Below are 20,954 nucleotides of genomic sequence, written 5' to 3' on the forward strand. Positions count from 1 at the left end.
TTTTACCTATCTACACTAGCCAAGATCGGTTGGTTGGAGAACCTCATCTGCGCAGTTTAGTGCCTTGTCTCCTCAGGGCACCTGCTCTCCTTTGATCTCAACCCTGAGTCACGCTGGGACTTGATTTTTTTTTTTTTTCCTCTTGCAATGTTATGTGGGAAGTTTTGACCAGAAAATGTTTGACAGCTGGACAATTTTCACTCCTGAATGTAGCAGCAAGAGGCAGAGGGACAGATCCCTCCCTTCTGGGATCCACAATTAGGTTAGCGAGAGGCTTCAGCGGCTGAAGACCAACTGATGGATGCTTTGTCACCCCCAGAGAAACCACTGTGCCCTGACCCCTAAAAGCCTCCCACAGCTCACTAGTACGCCAGACCACACAGCTCAAAAGCCGCTGCAGCAGTTGATAGTGAAACGGAGGAGGATCACTCCTCGATTCACAGAGCTGCATCCTCTAAGAACAACATTACCTACCCCATTAGCTCTTGCTCCTCAGCTGCATCGCCTTCCAGCAGCTCGTGCAAACCACCACATGCCTAAATCCCTTTTCAACAAAGCTGCTTTCCGACAGATGCATGACTAAATCCTCCTGCATGAGAAAGTCCATGAAATACCATAAGGACAGCCAGAACCAGGCACTCCCGCAATCTGAGACTGTGTAACACAGGAGTACCTGCTTCTTAACGTAGCTGCAAAGTCAAAACCAGAGCATTTTTAATCAGTAAAACTCACATAAAAGGAAAGGTTGCATTAGGAAAATATAATTAATAATCTCGCTTGTGTGTTAAGCCAAATAGCTGCTGGTTTCATATCCTTTATTTCTGATCTTCACAAATGAACCTCCATACCACAAAAAGGAGAAGCCAAAGCCACAACAGAAGGATCACTTACAACCTGACATTACCCATCCTTTTAGCAACTAATACGCTCCATGATCTTGTCAGTCCCATCATATTACAGCAGCAAAGGCTTTACAGACACAGAGATAAAATTATTCTGTAACTGGAATTAACTATCTGAGCTATTGAGGGACTCTATGAAATAACTAATTTTGAATGGACAAAACAGTTGGAAATGATAAAGTTTTTGCTGAACACAACTACAAAAAAAAAAAAGCTCTGCCTAAGGCTATGGCTCATGAGAGGCCAGACATGAAATACACACACACACATTTATAATTCATAATTTTTGAGGAAGTAACAGAAAGGGAAAGAGACAATATCAGAATCCCTCAGATATAGCATTTCTTTAACACATCCTGTTACATGAAAGAATTTCCTCTTTTTGTTACAAAAAGGGAAACCAATGCCTCATGGTTTTAACATGTTAAAGATCTGCTTTAGCAACGATAACAACACAACGTCAGCATTTTAAGAGCACGTTCCTCATTTCAATTCTCCAAAGCAGAGCCTTTGGATTTTCCTGATGCACTTTGGAAAGATGTTTGATTAAGCTGCAATCTGGCCTTTTTAACGAAAGCAGTGTGCTGCCAGGTCCGACTGCCACTTCCAGCTGCCAGCAGCTCTCCGGGGAAGTCGCAAAGTTAGCAATGGGAAGCAGGGAGGAAGCACTTCCCTTATGTGAGAAACCACTATTAGTTCAGGCAACAAACCTTCCGCATGGCCACCCGGCACTAGAGCAGGACTAGAACAGAGTAGGCAATAATACGGTATGTGCCATACAGACCTTTCTGCCCTGAAGAGAGAAGGATAGCAAGAAAATGAGATAAATTTCGTTAAATAACAATTTCATGGCAAAACTCTAATGTCTTACCACGGCAGGCTGAGCGCAAGGGAAGTTATTTATAATGGTACAGTAGTGAGAGGTATGTAATTGCATTTTGTGGTGTTAGAACAAGACTCCGCCACGCCGGTTCTTTTGAAATACAACACTGCCACATATCCTCTGCCTCGTCATTGTGTCTCAGCCAGGAAAGAGAAGCTGCCAACTTCAGAGGAAGATGCATGTAAATGAATGGGGAGAACCTCAGCCTCTAGCGCTGCGTAACTGCTCTCCATTAAGAGGAAAAAAAAAAAAAAAAATACTTCTGTGCATTTGGTGGAAACTGGTGCTGGCAGGAACTGAAGAGGTTACATGTAATGGCTGGAGAGGAAGGAAGGAGTTAAACCATTAGTTTGACATCTGCAAACCGGTTGCCAGTGGGCTTTCCCTCAACTGTTCCTTACTTCCAAGTCCTACAGTCTTCACACAGAACCGTATCTTCAGAAAATGGACAATTTTGACTTCCAAAGTCTGCCAGCACTGCAGAACCCTCTCCAACTCTTATAAAGTAGTTCCAAACATTAACCACACTGTCAAATAAGTGCCTTGTTCCTTGTCTGAATTTCCCCAGCTTCAACCAACAGACACAATTCCACTGTTACCCAGTTACTGAAGCTACCTTCAAGCCTCTTGGATCTTTGATGCGCTGGAGCAAGGGCACTAGAAACATGCCAAGCATGAACACATTGATTACTCCAGAGCCAGCACGGATTGCAACATCATCTACCTACCCTAGCCATTATTCCTATTGGAAAGACCAAGGAATACACTCACCATCTCACTAGACAAGTGTCCCACGTGCTCACTTGCACCTCATTTGCTCATGAAATAAGACTCGGCTCAGCCTCTCTGCTCACCAAGGCAGCCCTCTCCACCCTGGTCATAGCAATACACATGCAGCTTGCCTGCATCCATCTTACTAAGTAGTTCTAATCACTAAGCTCCCCTCCTCACTCTTACTATGCCCTCAACCTATGGCATCTGCTAACTTGATCAAAAATTGCTTTTTCTTTTTCTTTCCAGATGAGAAAGAAATGTTGCAGTTGGCACAGGGACAAAATCTAACCCCTGTGACAGTGTCTGCTAATAACATAACTATTCACCAACCAGTCCCAATAACCAGCTGGATTTTGAGACCCATCCATCAGCCAGTCTGCAGAGCCATTAGCTACACAGTGTTGATTCGTCCTATTCACTTCCTCAGTCAAAATGCCGCACGGGTGCCAAAACAAGTATCTTCTCAAACCACTGTCAGTCTATCTTGTAACCTCACAAAATAAGTCAATGCATGACTTCAGGTTCATATGATGCTCACTTTTTCATAAACCCATGCTGATTGACATGAAAAACTGTCCTTTAAATCCAGATTTTAGACGAGCTGTTGCTGGTTTCCCATTTGCCTGGAAGCCTTGTTTGGCTGGCTGGCCTGCAGTCTGCCACCTGGTGTAAAATACCTTTTGGGGCTGGAAGAAAGTCACTATTCAGACTGCCTCAGCTGCAGCCTTAAGGAAGAATAAAAAGTCATCTGCTGATTTTTAAATGCCTACCCTTAGAATCAGCTGTTTAACCTCTACTTTATTTACTGCGGGAATGGAAGAATAGATCATAAGATGACCAGGTCATCTGGCTTTTCAGCAAATACAGAATACACACAGTATTTCTTGAGCTTCCCAGTAGTGTTATTGACCAGTGTTCAACCTTGAATTCCTAACAGGCCAGTATCACTTAACATGTCTTTTTATTTCTCAAACCCTTCAGAGCACCTTCTACTCTGCTGACCGCATTTCTCTTTGTGATTTTCCTCCACTCCCTGTTTCTTCATCTGCTACATAGCGGTGCAGCTGCTTTCACGTTAGCCAGCACAGGCATGTCTGTACTGTGACTTTTTGCTGCCTCTCCAACAGCTTTAAAGCTTCCATTAGCGTTTTCATTTTGTATGTATTTGTGCTCTCTCAAAGTATACGAATAATTTTCAATGTTTTGACGTCCTCCCCTTTGCAACCACTAGAGATAAGGTCCTGCCACCAGCCTTGTAATTGAAAGGAAGGGGCTTTGCCTTGGTCACTTCCCCACCACCACCCCGATGCCAAAATTCTCCTTAGCGAGTTGCTTGCGAGCATTTATTTAATACAGGAAGGACCAAAGCGGCCACTTGTTTGCACCTGCCAGCAGTTCGGAAAAAGCAGAACATTTAACACTACTTGCAGGTAGCAAGGCACAGCCACAGAGCAAACCCGTCTTAGCAAGAGTTCCTCTCTTCAATCACATTTCCAGTACTTCTGGTCTGCTCAGCACCCTGGAGAAACAATGTTCTCTTCTGCACCATGACAAACAAGCAAATGGGCAACAAACAGCAGCATTTTCCTATTTCTGCAGTGACTCACCACTACCAAGCTAAGTAAACAACCAGCTGGACATTGCCGTTTTGTGTTGTAGGAGCACTGCATTTACAAGACGGATTACACTATGGCTCTAGTGCCACTCACCGGGCATGGATCCCCTCCAGCCAGGGTGACCGTGCCACAGAAAAAAGGGGACAGACTGTGGAAATATTGTACTAGTCAAAACTTCTGCCCTTACACTCTTCCTTTGGAGCCCCACGTCTCCAGCCAGCGGCTGCAAAAGCACTAGCTGTAGAGGACGGCAACCCTTCCTTCCTCCTCCCACATCTGATTATCCTGTAAATGACATAGCCAACTCACCAGCACAATTTGACCCTGGGGAGTTTTCACTGCTCCCACTTGCAGGATTGATCACTTAGTCTTAGCTGTACAGGCATTTCTTCATTTAGTTAATGAAGAGCAGGAACATATTTGTGCGTTCTAGTGAAATCCTTTAGCAGGCTACATTACTTTCATACAATGAACTTTCCCAAATCCATTAAGGATAGTGAAAGTGTTCTCAGAAAAATAGTTATAGTTAGAATAAAATACAGATCATCAGAAATTCCCAGATGACAACATACACATATATGCGTGTGCTAGGCAGTCACATAGGAGACGTAAGAGAGTAGCTAAGGTGTCCAGCCCCACAGAATCAGAGGGTTAACACAGCTGTGCACAGAGATACATCCTAAATTTTATTCCCCCAGGTAAGCAGGAAAAGAAAAGCTTTTTGTTCCAAACAGACACCACCAGATCGTAATTATAAAAGCAGCACTGGATACAAGCTTCAAACCCCCACACTATGATTCAAATCACAGCAACCTCCTCTTGTCATCCTCAGGATTTTTCATCAACCGTACAGTGCTGCGGTGCGTCAACACAAACACCTTTTCTACCTCCCTCTCTCCCAGATGAAAAGACCATCAGTACAGGTGCACGAGCTTCCTGCTGAACTGCTCACTAGAAGCAGATGGATGAAATCCTAAAGCTGCTCCTACAGCTCTCCATAAAGAAAGCAGTCATGTAAAAATCAGGCATCTTCTCAACATGCGAAAAGCAATTATGCTAAAGACACGGGGAGAGCCCTGCAAGGTCCAGATCAAAAGCCAGAGACATTGGAGGCAAGAGAAAGACCTATCAAATTCACCGCACTTTTCCCAGCTTAAGGATCAGAAATGGAGCGTTCTGGCTCATAAATTCTACTTCCAGCAAATTCAAGCTTAAATCCCCTGAAGGCAATAAGGAAAAGGCAATCAACAACAACTCTAACCACTTCACAGATGCTCCTGTTTAGTTTATACAGCACTTCTTACAGCATTCAAATGGGTAAAATGGGATTTCAACGCAGGGGGGCTGACGGCAGCAGGCAGGATTCCTCGGTGAAGATACCAAGGGCAAAGGAAGTTCTGAGAAGCATCATATTGGTTATGATGAGTGAACTCAGCGTGCTCAGCCTTTGCTCATTTTAATCTGCCAGTAAGCAAGCTTGGCTAAACTGAACATCCTGCATCTACAGTGCCTTAAAAATCCACAGGAATCACAAAAATGAGGGGAAAAACGAACAAACTGATGCGTTCCCTGGGAAGCCATGAAAAAACTAATCGCTATTTGTTTCCAACTGTTGTTCCGCTTCCTGAGCCAAATGTTCCCAAGTCAGCTGCAGTGGCTGAGGAGTGACCGGTTAGAGCTGGAAAGTTGTCGATTTAAAATTGCAGCTTGAACACTTTCAAACTCCTTAACATCTTTTATAGCTCCAGGACCACCTGTTTGAAAAGCGGAGCCCTCCAATGCCGTAGCACATGCCCTTACCCCTGCATCTTCCAACTACAACAATCAGCTCGGGGAGAAAACACTTAGCCTGGCCCGTTCTTCTGCTCTCACACCAAAAAGATGTGAGCTGTGTACTAGAGAAGAGACACACAAAGGGAACGGGCTGCCTCCCTCAAAGCATCAAGGTCATTACTCCCGTCTGAACAAAAGGAGTGAGAAGAAGCTTCCAGACTCTTCAACCCCCTCCGCAGCATCCTCTCTAATTTACAGTGAGCATGCATGCAAGATGATATCCATCGCTAGTGCTCTGGGAGATGACAAAGGAGAAAGAACCATTTGACTCCAGCATAATGGAACGCTAACCCAAGTCTTCTTTACCTTGTATACGCTTTTACTCGCTCAGATTTGAACAGCATGGGGCATTCAAGACGAAATCACTAGCATTTTTTTTTTTTACTGCGTGAAAGAGTCAACAGTGCAGAGATTCTGTTTGACAAAGCATCCTACTGTGAAACACACAATGTGTGCATTGTGCAAACCGATCTCCTGCAGGGCTAAGAAAACAAGGCAGGCTCAAAAAAAACCCACAAGATAACTGCAGCCCACAATACCTCCTGGTACTTTACTCTGCTCATGGTTTTTCTTCTATAGGTACCACATTTAGAGAGTCACGTTGAGAATGTCTCGATACAAATGCTTTTGTGACTTCTGCACAACGCAGGGCTGTTTCTCTTGAATCAAAGGTATCAGCTCTACCCTCTCATTATGGCAAGTATTTAAGCACAGCTAAGGCAGACGGTCCTGCCTTAAAACCTGAATTCTCAGGATAAATGAGATTCCAGGGGATGATGCATTTGGAACTTAAGAGCAGAAACACATTTTCCACTATTTCTAACATCATAACAAAAGATACCCAACATCTCCTAAAAAGCAGCATTTACCTCCTTCCTCTGAGTTTACAGAGCTCATCACCCAGGGAAACGAGTTGTACTGAAGGAGAGAACAATAATCTCCTTATGTTTTGGGTGTTCATCTCCCTTTCCAAGATTTTCACCCCTCACTCATCTCGGAAGCAGTTTTGCTTTGCTTTGCTTGCTTAAAACATTCATTGTAAGTCATCTAGGCCAGGAAAGGATTAGAGGAGCACTGGCAGAAGTTGCAAAATGCAAGGCTGTTAGGTTGAAGAAATGAGACTTTCAGAAGCATAAACAACAACCCGGCACCGAACTACCACTTGTGCTTCAGAAAGAATTCCTCTCTATATAAATTTTAAGCAGGTACATACTAAGAAAACCAAATCATGCACAGCAATGCAAAACAGCACCTCTTCGTAACAAAGTAATGAAGCCTACCTGTCCGCTTCCACGAAAGGTGTAATCTGCGCTTTACAGGTGAGATGTGTTAACCACAGTGACATTAACTGACCTACCCCAGGTACAGGGGGAACAGCTTCAACAGCAGAACTAGATTGCTTCTGAAAATGAGATCCCAGTCCTGTGCTCTGGCCATGCTTCACCTCTAAACGCGGCAGCGGAAGCACTGCTACTGGAACTAATTACAGGCAAATCAGTAGAACCAGGAGCCACGACGCGAGAAAATATCCTGCGTAGCATCCAAGAAAGCCACCAGATAATCCAAAAGGCTGTTTAAGAGCCTGGCTGTCAGAGATCCTGGGATCTGCCAGGTCCATCGCAAGCGTTTGCTTGTTCCCTCGTCCCCTATTTCTTCACACCAATTAGCTACAGCATTTCATAACTATTGCCCAAGTCCAAATAATGATTTTCGAAATCCTTTCTTTCACACAAGGCTCAAAAACTCCAGATCCTGAAGGATTTATTAAATCTACTAGATGGCTGACATTTAAAATGCCTATTTTCCTTCAAAGGTAGCAAAGCCAAGATGCTTTCACAGCAATTAAAGTGGTTCCTCAAGAAGCACATCTACGAAGAGTTTGTGTGGTTGCAGCATTTCCCCAAAGGTCAGGTATTTATTCTCTGTTTGTTCCCTCAGCCCATCAGAAAACGTACACTTGTTTTACACCTGGAAATCTCTTTCATCCACGGACGGCACGACAGGAAGCAGCAGTAGGAAGAAGGCAACAGAGATGTTTGAAGAGCAGGGACTCCTTGACCAGACGAGCGGAAGCTGCGGACTACGCAGACAGACTTACTTTCTCTCACTGCTGATACAAACGTGTTCTGGAACCAGATCCAACACAGAAGAGAATTATATCACTTCAGGTTGCACTGGTTGCCAAACACGTCAAAATCCAGGCTGCTCGTATGGCTCAAAAGAACAATGTTAACCGCCCCCAATCCTGGGCCACTCCCAAAAGCATATGTCTACCTGTGGATTAGTAAATTAGGTTTTTTTAAAAAAGGATGAGTTTGTTGTATACAACATCCATTAATGCTGCAATTAGACTCTGCGTTCAGAAACACCACATGAGTTTCCATCAACCAGTTACAAAAAGAACAGCTTTGCTGAAAGCCTCTTCACACATTTCATCAAGGAACTGGGCCAACGTGCAGAAGCAAGGCAAGGGAAAAGGCCCTCCTTCCCGCAGCTCCAGGAAGCACAGCACACACCACACTCCGTTTCAGAGGCACAACCAACAGTTTCAGAGGCAGTCACTGCTTTCCTTGGCCAAAGTCACATTCCTCACCAAGCATGCCTTGGGCAGCCCCTCCAACTTCACAGTGAAATGTCATTTGCTTTACACGCTTTGGGCCACCTTCTCCTTCACAGCAGTGCACAGGCACGGGGGCAACATGCGTCAACAATTCTCCTTCTACCCAAAAGGCCAGGCTGGATCTAGTTTTCCTGACAATCTACTCTTCAGGCAGCAGAAACCGAGATTGCAAAGGCTCAGCTGAAACCTCAACATTCAAAGTTGTAACTTCCCATTTTCCAACAATCCTTCTAGAAAACATTGCACTTCGCTGTTGCAGTTGGTCCCCCTGCCTCCCCACACATACACAATAATTCATTTTTACCTCAATAGCAGATGCAGTTGCTTTCTTGTAAAAACCCAGGGTTTAAAGATGACTTCTTCCACTTGCCATAATCCATTGTGTGGGAGAAACAGACATACAATATCATATTGTTCCCTGTACAACACTTTGAGCTGTACTTTCTGCTCTGAACACACTGAAACTCCACTTGAGGCTACAGCAATTTCCATGCAGGAGGCAAAGGAGAATCTTGTATCTGATCTAATACAGGATAAATCAATGTGCACTCATTTATTGCTTATAGTTCTCATCAGCTCAAGGAGAGACACTGTCCTAGAGTTTCAAGGCTATCCACGCTGCCTTTGTATATGAAAAACATACCTCACACTTTGAGATATTTTGAGAACCCCGTTCAAATGCTTCCCAGGAGTTCAGGTGAGGGACGGGAAATCACTGAACCCCGGCTGCTTCTCACCATTTTCAGTACGTGATTTTGGGAAAGGTCATGCAAGGATTGCATCCCCATTTTCGCCTTCTACAGAAATTCAGTTAATATTAGTCATTCACCTCAGACAGGTGCTGGGAAGCTTAATTAGAGTGTGTACAGCACTCGGAGATTCTCAGATAAGATGTACTAGGGAAGGGCAGCATCATAGTAATTAGCGTGGATTCAAGTGACAAAAGCGCTTCTCTCTCTCCTTCAGCTGTTGGAGCTTGAAAGAAAAATTACCCAGCACCACGGTCCTCCACGTTGTAGTCAGAAAACCACTGGCACCACAGGGACCACATTTTTCTGGATGTGGTCTGAATCCCCGTCAACTTTGCAGGACTCTGCCCTTTTGCTATGGCTGTGAACGCAAGCTCCCTGGAAGACGCGTATCCCAGCACAAGCCAAGGAAGGTAGAGTTTTACTATTCCTCCCCATGCAAGTATTTTCTCCTATTAAGTGCTTAAGAGCTGTATGATTAGGGAGATTAATTTTTGCAGCTGGACATTTTCTTTAAGAATGTAATTTTCCACACAGTTTTCTCATTTAGCTTTCTTTTATTCGAATCCCAAGGCATTCACTTACCCAGAAGAGGACTCTTCTGCAAGATTCGGAAAGGAATACACTCTTGCACTTCAGTCCTTTCTTTTTACATCTGCAACAGGCTTGCTTCCAGAAAACCCTGTTACTACTTATTTCAACCCAGTAATTTGTCTGCATTTCCAGACAATCAAGAGTCCAAACCCACAAACTCATTTGTCCAAGGACCTGGTTGTAACAAAGCTGCACCATGGATTAAGTTGTTTTTTTTTTTAAAAAAAGCAGAAGTAGTTCCTTAAAAAACATGAGAGTTGATATCTGATATCAACTGATAACTGAAATCACACAGATACACAGCACTTAGTGAGACAGTTGTGGCAGACTGGAAATGGATTAAAATTTAGAGAGGTTCACTGACATAGCAACACAAAACAAGAGTGCAACTTAATTATGATCAACCTCAGACTCATGATTTAACATAAGGGCTGTTACACCCACTTTGCCTTTCCCTCGGTGTCACCGGGGAAGAGGATGACAGGTCCTTCAATGCAAACAGTTCCAGCTGGTATCTGGGGTCACACTTAAATAAAAGCTTTGTGTTTAACCTGCCACCAAATCCCTAGGAGTCGATGGTCAGGCACAGTAACAAGTGAGCTATTCCTCCAAATTCTGGCTGAATATTCTGTTATGAGAGTTTAGGCGTAAGGAAGACAAAACGAGAAGGAAACAGCCTCCTGACGTTCCCTGTCCCCATGCCCTCATCATCACCCTGACAGGCTCTCCCTCTCCTGAAAAGGACTTCTCACATACTCTTTATCCCTGAAAAAGACAAGCTTCTGAATAAAAACGTGAAATTATACAGTTCTGCTAATGTCATTTCAGTCCTCAGCAGAGAAATGGAGGCAGAGCAGAGGGGAAACATTTGAATTCCTTACAGCCTCCATGAGACACAACTTTTCTGCATTTCACAGTAGATTTTCTTTGTAGGCAAAGAGGAAAGCTGGACTACATGATCTGTTTTTTAAACAAGCTTACTTTTGCAAGGGATGGCATTAGTCTGCTCACTCACTAATTTAAGCTTCCCGCTTCTCAGAGATAAATGTGCCTTTCAAGTTGTTTATGCCAGCCTTCCTCTTCTAATCTTTCATCCCACTCTTGCAGTACCCACTGACTTCAGAAGGCTCCGTATCATTCCGTATCACTTGTATAGAGTAAGCTTTATATTTTTTCAGCAAATTCAACTTTAACAGTGATTAAAACATATAGCAAAATAACAGTTCTTCAACACCAAGAGACACTTCATTCGAAGAATTCCAAGAAATGAATTCTCAAAAACCACACAGTGATCTTTTAAGAAGCACAAAATCGGTCCCAAAACAATTTCCCTGTATTTCAAGGGAAGCAGAGTGTGGAATATTGTTATTTATTAATAGTTCATTCTCATACTTGTGCTTTAACACATTCGTGTTGGCTTTAACCAAATGATAAACCTCACATAACTTCTTTAAAGGGATGGGAGGCGGGTGGAAGAAAAAGATGAGAGAAGAGTGATTAAAATTAGTCACAAGAAAGCCTATAAATACACCACTGGACCACTGGCATTCTCTCTTCTATTTAACTTAAAAATAGAGAGCTAAACTTTAAGAGACAAACAGGCACAATAGAGCAGATGTGATGGACCAACGATGCGGCAGAGCTTAGAGAAAGTCAGCTGGGCAATTTAGCCAGGGATGTGTATTGCAGGGGTGGGAGAGGAGGAGGAGGAGGAGGGAGGAAGAATCTTGACTGTCAGAAATTAGCTACTCGCTTAGGAGTCACAGAAGGAGAAAACTAAAGGAACCCAAATGATTGCAAGAGAGAAATCAAATCATAGAGTCACAGAGGCAGTATGGAATAGAGATATAATGTAGAAAAAAGGGATGCCAGGCCAGGAAACGATTTATTTGTTACAAATGTTAAGCTTGTGGCAGCAAGGGCTTGAATAGGATCACAAGACCTGTGCATACACCTGCAATGTCAATTGGAAGTCAAAGGGATGGGTTGAACAAAACTGCTCAAATACATTCAGTGAGGTAATACAAAAAGCAGAAACTCACCAAACACGCTGAAACACACCTGCTGTTTCCACCTCACCTAGTGCAGGGCAATGGCTTTAATGAAGATATACCAAGGAGAAAGCAATGTTTCTAAGAGATAGTGGCTTTTGTCTTCCCCTGCCCAAAGCTCATAGGCTGGCTCTATCCCACTAAATACCTGGGGCTAACAGGAGTATGAATATATTGTCTAAAAGTACTCCAGGTTCTTTGATAAGAATCCAATAAAGATGTTAAAGGGATTTATCAACAGGTATCACTTTCCTTATTGCAAAAATCAGAAGGTAAACTAGAAATAGGCAAAACAACAGTTGCAAAGGACAGATGCATTATGGTGGTAGGAAAATACTACATGACATAATTGCAGCTGCTGCACCTGACAGCTCGGGCCGGTGGTACAGCACGGCGGGTCAGTGCCAAGAAAAGGAGACGCTCTGAGCTGACGTGCAGGAGAGTTGAGCTTAAGGACAATGAGGTCACAGGTTATTACACGGAAACCACAAAAAACGTGTGTTAGAAATGGCATCGGTAGGACCCGTCCGTCCAGTGTCCTCCGCCCTCTCAGCATAACACAGGTGCTGTGAGTAAACAAGCAACACAATAAGCAACTTCCTGATCTGATTTTCTCAGGCAGCCGCCAGGATGCTGAATGACAGCTCTGAGAGTTCCAGGGCTTGGCAAGCGCAAAAAAGAGCAGACACCACAAAAAGAAAAACAAGCGAGGCCATCACAGTGGGCAGGAAACAACGACAAAGCGATCTTACTTTCGTTAGGCAGCTCCTCCCGATCCAAGTCATCAAGAGGGGCTGAGGCGCCGCTTCCACTGTCGTCCAGGGTGAGGATGAGGGGAACGTCATCATCCATGCTCACAGCCATCCTGTTGCTTCAGAGGCTCCTACTCCAAGAACTTTAAATAACACCTTTTTCAGTTCCACTTGTAAAACGCTTATGTCAAAAACTCTCCCCAGAATATCTTCCATCAGGGGTGTCTTCTAGACATAAGAATATAAAGGTATGTGTACCCATCTCTAGAGACCACAGTTCAAAAAAGCGTCTAGTTATTTGCTTTAGAAAAGCAGTGCAGGGTGCCAGACTCAATGGCAGTATTTATGCAAAAGCTTAATTCAAAAAGTCAGGTCTGGGCTGCCTATTCCAGTCAGCACACGGCCCGCAGTACGGCACAGAAGCAGAATAAAGTGCTTCTGGACAAACTCCTGACCACTCAGCACAAGAAGCAGGCGGGCGTGACGCAGCCGGAGCTGGCATGATGTTAAGTGTCACCGTCACACATGGCTCTTTCCCCTGTCATGCCAAAATGCCTCAATTTCAGGTGGGGAGGGGAAAGAGGGAGAAAAAGAGGCCGGTTTGAGTCCGCACACATGGAGTTCCCGTAGGCTTTTTTACCGAGTGATGTCACTGTCACAAAGTCACGGATTTCTTTAAAAGGTGAGGAAAAGAAAAATCACGCAGGCCCTGGACAACGTTACAGGGACGCTCCACAACCGGTGCCGCCACGCAGCTGTTACTCTCCCCGCTTCCTTCCTCGCAGGCCGTGGCGAGGGCAGGAAGAAGTCACGGCGGAGACCGCATCTCCCACAGCAACAGGCCGACCGCGCCGCTGCTGAGCGCGGGCCCCGGGCCGAGCCGCCCCGCGCCCGCAGGGGTGCACCGAGGGCCGGGACGTGAGCCTTCGCGGCGGACACTCACGGCTGGGCAGCAGGCAGAGCGGCCGGGACCGGGCTCCTCCCGCGACCTAGGAGAGAGGGACACCGTGACGGGGCTGTCGCCGCGCTGTGGAGGCCCCGGCCCGGCCCGGCCCCCTCCTCGGGCTCCCCCCGGCCCCGCCGCCCCCGGCCCGCGCAAACCGTCCCCGGCGCCTCCGCCCCCCCGGCTTCTGCGGAGCACTTGAACAGCCCGCAGGTGAGCCTGCCGCCCGCCAGCCCCTCATGCCTGCGGCCCCCAGGGACCCCCCGCCGCCAGCACCCAGACACGGCCCGGCCCCGCCGAACCGGCGCCCGCGGCCGCTGCGACACCTCTCCTCAGCGCCCGGCCCCGCCCCGCCGCCTCTCATTGGCCGCGGCGGCGCGGTCCTCTCCCGGAGAGGCCGAGCCTCCCTCCGTCCCGCCAATCCGCCCTCGGTGCCCGCTCCGCCCCGCCCACCGCCGGCCCTCGGACTCTGAGAGAGGATCCAGATTATTACCGCCTCCTCCTCCTCCCCCTGCCCGCACTTGGTCCCGTCATTGGGTAGCGGCGCTGCCTCTCCGGCCAGACGAGTATGCTGATTGGCCCGAGGTGGTGGGGGGCTCATAACATCCCGCCTCAACCACGGGAAGGAAGGGGCGGGCTCTCGGGGAGAGGAACGCGGGCTGCCATTGGCTGTGTTGGGGCCCTGCTCTTGGGGTCAGAGGTGAGCGGAGCGGTCACCTAGCAACGGCGGGACGCGGGCGGAGGGCGGGAGCGCAGGGCCGGCCGAGGCCCATCCCGGGGGGAGCCCCCGGCCCGGGACCCCCACGCAGCTGGGCCGCTGCCGCCGGCCCGCCCCGAGGAGACGATGTTTCTGTTTCCAGGCCCCACCACGCTCCAGTCAGGTGTCAGTGGCTGCAGGGAAGAGATAGGCCCTGAGTAAGGGGGGCCCAGCCCCGCCCCGCCCGGCAGCGGGTACAGCAGGTGCCGTGAAGGGCCGAGGGCCCTGTCGGTGAAACACAACACTCCCAAGGCCCCAGGAATACAGCCATCTCTGATGAGGTGAGGATTCTCAAGCTGGAAGCAAGTGGCCCAGTGTGTAACAAATACACCTGTTCCATTGGTCCAGGCTGAGCATGTCTCTCAAAGGCAACTCACTGAGCCCCAGGACAGTCCCTCTGAGCCTAATCCAGCCTGATAAAGCCACCAGGCTCTGCCCAGTGACTCTGACTTTGCCACTGGCAGGACTCCTGTCAGTGTTACAAACAGGTAAGGCCTCTGTCCAGCTGGAGCATCCCCCTTGCTACCAGAGCAGAGGTGTCCAGTCTCAAATTACCAACATCTTTGCAAATGAGCCTTTCTTCTGCCCACCTGATGCCTCACCGTGCCCTCCCCTCCTCAGTGGTATTTCTTTCTTTTTTGTCATCCTCCAGGGCTGGACTTACAAGGAGGACAATACGATAAGAGATCTCAAAAACAGCTTGCAAGAGCTGACCAAAAGTCTTAAAAGATCTGCAGCCCACAAACCAAGTGGGAAGTGGTGAAACAGCAGTAACAGGAGCTGTGGGCTTCCCTGAACGAGCATGCCGAGCTACAGCAGGACACTCAGCACCCAAGGACACAACTCGATACGCTTGTACTGGAGCACTGGCTCTCAGAAAGGTACTGCAGGAGGAGACTAAACCTGTCATAGTGTCATCAGGTCAGGCTGCTGCCTGCTTCGGGTAATTACCTGGCTTCTGCCAGCTCCTGGCAGGATGCATATGCTGTTTTTCAGAGCATACCTGCTCCATCATAATGCTCCACTGATTTCAGTGGAAAGCAGCCCTGCAGCAACACAATTCCAACCACTGAGCAAGTAGCTTAATCACAGGACTGCCTCTTCTCCCCATCCACTGACTCAACTCTGAAACCTCCTCTGCAAAGCGCTGTGCCAGTCTGGAGAGGCTGCATGCTAACCAGAACGCAGAGCAGCAAGGCTACCGCAGACGGGGTGAGGCATGTGTTGAGAAACAAGGGAGCTGGTATGGGCTAAGCAGAGCAAACGTAACACTGTCTGCACATAAAACCATCTTTGATAGTTGTTTGTAGCACCTAGGGCTGGGCACAGCTAATTTTGGAAGCTAAGCAGTTCCCAGATTGGCTAGTACTTTACTGAGAGACGCAAGAGAAGGAGTCAGGGTTGAGTCAAAGGTAGAGAGAGTGTGATTTATCACAATGCTGAGCAAATAGGAAACCAAGAAATAAAGCAGCAGCAGGCAGGAGTCCCAGCTGTGATTCAGCCCTCTGTATCAACAACTCTCGCCTGAGCCGAGCATCAGCGACACTGGACAGGGTGAATCTGGAGCTAGGAAACAACTGAACATTTCCCCCATCTCATTTTATTCACACCGGCTGCTTCCTCCACACAAGCACCAGCCTCCTACAGGCAGGGCAGCCCACAGCAGTCACGGAGCATCTTTTGCTCTCGTGCTGGACTGCACAGCTCTGGTAGAACAAGAGGATAGGGGAGTAGTAAAGCATCAAATACAAGTGAGAACCGCAGTACAAAATCCAAGCAACCCATTTATATTTTAACCAACATTGTCCTCATGGTGTAGGTAGTGAGGAAGTGCCAGTTCTGACTTCCTGATGGGCTGGAAGCCCTCGGTGACAACCTGGGCCAGTGTGGGACAGGAAAGCATGTGGCTGATGCGATGGGCTCTAGTTTCCCCTGTTGATTCCTTGAAACCTGAACACAGCAGTGGTGGTAAACTGGCTACCCCTGGCCATACAAGCCACTGTCAACTTGTTTTTCTGACAAAATATCTCTTAATTTTAAGAGGCTTCATCTTTCAAGTACTCCAGCACTCCAGCATTGCATTTTGTGTCTTCCTTTAGGGTTCAGCAGTTCTCTAATGCTTAGATTTTGGGGCAGTTACCCCAGTTTGCTGATGACTCGCCTCACTGGATCTGACTCATCCATCTGCTGCTAGGGAACAGGGCTCTCGCTTTCATGTCAATCCTTAACCCTCTTGTCTCCATCTAGTGTCCAAATCACACTTCGGTTTCTCTCCCAGCCCACTCAGAGACCTGCAGGCTTTAAAAGCTTGCATGTCACTGTGCTGACAGCCAGATTAAGCTGAACAGGCTCAGATTCACATCAGCACCCCCAGCGCCTCCTCTGAGCAGGCCCTAATTGCTTTCACGTCCCTACAGTTTTTACCCAGGTGGAGAAAAGCTGCTGGATTGCCACAATGCAAAGTGGCAGGAGCCTGAAAGCTTGGTGCTAATCATAAGGATCCTTACTTTCTCAGGTTTTTAATAATGTCAGGTTATTCTTGCTTCCTATCTGCCAGGGCGGCTGGAGCACCGAGCCCCAGAACTGCTGGCTCCCCTAACCCTCCTCCTCCGCTTGCTCACTAGTGCGTTGAGCGAGGAATAAACCACTGCCAAGTGCCACCAAAACTACCTGTCCCTGGCCTTCTGCAGGCGGACACGGCTTGGCTCTTCCCACGCTCCCAAGAGCTCACAGGATATTAGCTGGGTTACAGCACCACTGATACAACCTGCTTCTCAGCTCAGACTCAGGCCCATCCAGACCACACAGATGTGGCCTTTTCTTCAGAGCAGAGGCAAAGCAGGCTCTGGCCTGCACGTACCTTATTGGGTCAGAGTCCCCAGCAGAGGATGGAGGCTGTCTGCAATGTAGGGAAGCTGAGTAGAGGCAGGTTCAAAGGAGCATGAAGGTATTTGGACCTGGCACCTCTCGAGAAGTCCCATCATGCACATTTCCTTTTCTGGTCCCTTTGGGAAGGGTCAGTTCAGCAGCCAGGGGCAATTCTACCTGGATTTGAGATAGCTAAAAGGATCCCTCCGTAGGGATGTGCAGGGAGAACTTGCTGAAGGCCCTCAAGTTTGCAGTAACTAGCATCTGCTGTCTTGCCAGGCTAAGCAAGAGGTGCTTCATGCTGTCTGCACCAAGGAAAAGGCTTGGCCCCAAAGGAGAAACACGCTGCGCTTACCTACTGATCCTGGACTGAGGAGGAGCGCTGAATGTGGCAGAAGAATGAGCGGAATATGAGGGAAACAGCCATGACCTGTGCATCCACCCGCATCCAGAAAAGCTGCTTGTTCCAGACACTCCTCACATCGAAGACGAAGAAAAAGGGAGAAGGCAAGAAGGCCAAGAAATAAGCACAAAATCCATCCTCAGCCATTAACTGAGATAGCACTTGCCCAAGCCTTGCAGGGCTGGCTGTCACAGACAGAGGACATCAGAACAGTGGCATGACAACACATCTCACCATTTTAGGTTGAGCTCTGTCACCTTTCAAAAGCAAGAATAACTTTTATTGCCAACGGGACTGGACCAGGAGTGCAGGCTCCTGGCTGGCCTTCCTAGCTTCAGTGCCCTTCGTGTGCCGGAGTGGGTCAAGGCCCAATCCTGCTGCTCCTCAAGGTGGCAATAAAATAATTTCTGCCCCCAGAATGATGCCCTTAACCTGACCCAGTTTGTCCTTGAGTGAATTTGAGAGAGTGTTTCCCTTTGCATGAAAGGGAGTTACCAAACTCCCAGCAACTGCCCTGCACTCCCTGACCTCAGTGGCTCGTCACTGCAGTCTCCCCTCCCAGGGGAGCACTGACACTGGCTGCAAACCCCAAGTCACCCAGCTCATGTCCTTTATCCGCCTCCCTACCTGTATTCCTACAGACTGAGTTGCTCTTTCCCACCTCAGGAATGGAAATCGAGGAGCTGCTTTGCTCAGACAGTCTTTGGAGATGCTAGCTGTGCCCAGATCGCACAGCAGTGCCCTGTGGACCAAACACCAGGCCCCAGCAGATTTGTCTTGGATCATTTATTTGGTGATGAGCATGGCGTTGCTGTGAGAGCACCTTACAACCCTCAGTACAAACCATGGGATTATGTGTCCACTCAGCATGTCCTCAACACCAGAAGCTGCTGAAATCCCTGCGGCAGATCCTTCTCTGTCACAAACCCCATCCAGCTCGGGGGCATCCCACCTCCAGCACGATGCAGGGCGATGCCATTCCTCACCTCTCTGCTCGTCCTTCCTTCTCCTTCCTTGCCAAAGGAGACCATTACAGCGTTGATGAAATGGAGTAAGTCCAGCAGAGAACCACCAAGATGGTCGGGGCTGGAGCACATGTCCCATGAGCAGAGGCTGAGGGAATGGGGCTCATTCATTCTGGAGAAGGGGAGGTTTCAGGGGGCCTCAGAGTCACCTCCCAGTACCTATGAAGAGGAGGTTACCATGAGGTTTGAGCCAAGCTTTGTGCTCAGGTGCAGAGCAGAATGAGAGAACAGAAACAAACCGAAACAAGAAAGGCTCCGACCAGACAGAAAGGGAAACTTCTCCACCCCAAGGACAGTCAAGCAGTGGGAGGGGTGCCAGAGAGGTTGTGCAGCCTCTGCCCTTCAGGGTTTCCACCACCTGACTGAATAAAGCCCTCAGCAGCCTTGCCTGAGCCCATAGCTCACCTGCCTCAAGCGGGAGGTTGGGCTAGAGACCTCCTGCAGTCCTGTTAAGCATAAGCGATCCTGTGATTGTACGTGACAGGCAGGACAAAGCAGGACTCCTCTCTCCCCAGAAGTCAGAGAGGTCAGTGGAGGTCCCCGTCAGGGCCCTCATACCTGAGCTGCCCTGGCCAGCCTCGCCTGGGACCTCCACCCCAGTGGCACCCTCTGCTCCCCGGTCTGGGAGCTCCACCCGAGCTCAGGCCCTGCTGTCCCCCCTGAGCTACGCTGTCGGTATACCTGTGCCTGGTCCTTCCCCTGGCCCTACGCTGCAGGCAGCCCTGCCTCCGGTTCTTCCAACTTCCCGGCTGGAACTCCTGAACAGAAGGAACCTGACTCGTTACCACTCCTCATGTGATGACCACTGGACAGTCAATGGAAGCTGCTGCTATCACCAAGGCTGTCCTGCTCCGGTGCGCTGCAGTCACCCCCGGCTCATCCTCCCATGCGGAGCAGCCCCGTCCTTCGTTCACAGCCGGGGAGGCCCCAGGGTCCTCGTGGACTCGCTCACCAGGTCAGGCCCCACCTCGGGGAAGTTAAGGCTGTGTTTACGTCGAGGGACATTTGACTTCACTTCCAGGGAGGCCTGGGTTTGCAACTGGCCGCTGCCTTGGAGTTCATGGCCAAAGAAGGTCCGGATGTGCTTTTTGATCGACCCCTCATCAGAGGGCCTTGTGGGGTCACAGGGGCTGTTGGAGGGCTCCGATTTTTACACCTTTCTGTCTTGGGGTTGTCTGAAGCCAGGCAGAGCCTGTCTGAGGGGGTGCTCAGCTGGCTGAGAGACTGGGAACGTCCTCTGCCTGGAGCACCCCGGCCTTCGGAGCCCAAATCACTCTCAGGACGCTTCCAGACGCAGGACTTGCTCTTACGGCCCACCTCAAAGCCTGCCGCTGCCAGAGACGCAGGGGCTCGCAGGTGGACGGCTCTCAAGGGCGTCTCCCTGGAGCGGGGGGAAAGGCTGGGCTGGTTTCGGGGGGCAGGCGGAGGGCTCCAGAGCAGCGGATGGAGCTTGGCTACATCTTCTTTCCTCATCCAAGGAGCTGCCCAGGCTGGACCCTCGGGCTTGGCACCGAACAGGGACTCGTCGCAGTAGGACGGGGTGTGACTTCGCAACCTGCACCGGGCAGCAAGGAGAGAAAGGCACGTGGTCGTTAAAGCGGGCAACGACGGCACGGAGGAGCTGACGGAGCGGGGAAGCCCTCGCGGGTCCGTGGAGGGGGGCTGAGCTTCGCCCCAGACCCCCCCGAGGGCCGCCCGGGGCAGCCCAGCCGAGCCCAGCCCGGCCCCGCTGGCCCCCGCTGGAGGGGGGCACCGAGGGGCGCACCGAGGGGCGCGGCCGGGCCGCCCTCCCCACGCTGCTGCTCGCAGGGGCCGGCACCGTAGGGCGCCCCGGGGCCACCGACGCTTAGCGAGCCCCGGAAACCCGGGGCAGCGGGCCGGGGGCTGCGGGCCGGCCCGAGGAGGGCTGGCGGGGGCGTCCCGTGCCGCCGCTCACCTGCACTTACTCCCCGGCCGCGGGCCGCCACCGGCAGCCGCCGCCGCCGCCGCCCAGGGAGGCGCGAAGCCGGGCGGCGCCGGACGGGCCCCCGCGGGGCTGCCGAAGAGCGACTCGTCCACGAAGGACGCCCGCGCCCGGCGGAAGCCGAAGCCCCGGCCCCGGCCCCGAGCCCGGCCCCCCCGCGGCAGCTGGGGAGCGGGAGCGGAGCCGCCTCCCGGTGCCGGGCCCACGGCCCGCATGGCCGC

The 20,954-nt window shown here is 49.5% G+C and overlaps 2 protein-coding genes across 3 annotated transcripts in view; both read right to left on the reverse strand.

Annotated features, from left to right (window-relative positions):
- TPCN1 (two pore segment channel 1) overlaps positions 1 to 13,172 on the reverse strand; it is a 46,781-nt gene extending 33,609 nt beyond the window's left edge. For both annotated transcript variants that reach the window (XM_059827661.1, XM_009810084.2), the window contains exon 1: positions 12,775 to 13,172. In XM_059827661.1, coding sequence (XP_059683644.1) covers positions 12,775 to 12,886 — 112 coding nt within the window. In that variant the 5' untranslated portion in view covers positions 12,887 to 13,172. The remainder of the gene's footprint in view (positions 1 to 12,774) is intronic.
- Positions 13,173 to 19,677: 6,505 nt separating this feature from the next.
- RITA1 (RBPJ interacting and tubulin associated 1) lies at positions 19,678 to 20,948 on the reverse strand. The gene is made up of 2 exons (XM_059827903.1): positions 20,707 to 20,948; positions 19,678 to 20,325 (listed from the first exon to the last, which is right to left on the reverse strand). The coding sequence occupies exons 1-2, from the start codon at positions 20,946 to 20,948 to the stop codon at positions 19,782 to 19,784; spliced, it is 786 nt and encodes a 261-aa protein (XP_059683886.1). The 3' UTR covers positions 19,678 to 19,781.
- Positions 20,949 to 20,954: the final 6 nt, after the last annotated feature.

Source organism: Gavia stellata, chromosome 21, assembly GCF_030936135.1.
Source record: "Gavia stellata isolate bGavSte3 chromosome 21, bGavSte3.hap2, whole genome shotgun sequence".
Classification (NCBI taxonomy): domain Eukaryota; kingdom Metazoa; phylum Chordata; class Aves; order Gaviiformes; family Gaviidae; genus Gavia; species Gavia stellata.

Coding starts and splice junctions, on each gene's coding strand:
- RITA1 (XM_059827903.1), bottom strand. CDS start 20,948: ATGCGGGCCGTGGGCCCGGCACCGGGAGGCGGCTCCGCTCCCGCTCCC. Junction 20,326..20,706: donor CGGCCGGGGAGTAAGTGCAG/GTGAGCGGCGGC, acceptor TGCCCGGTGCAG/GTTGCGAAGTCACACCCCGT.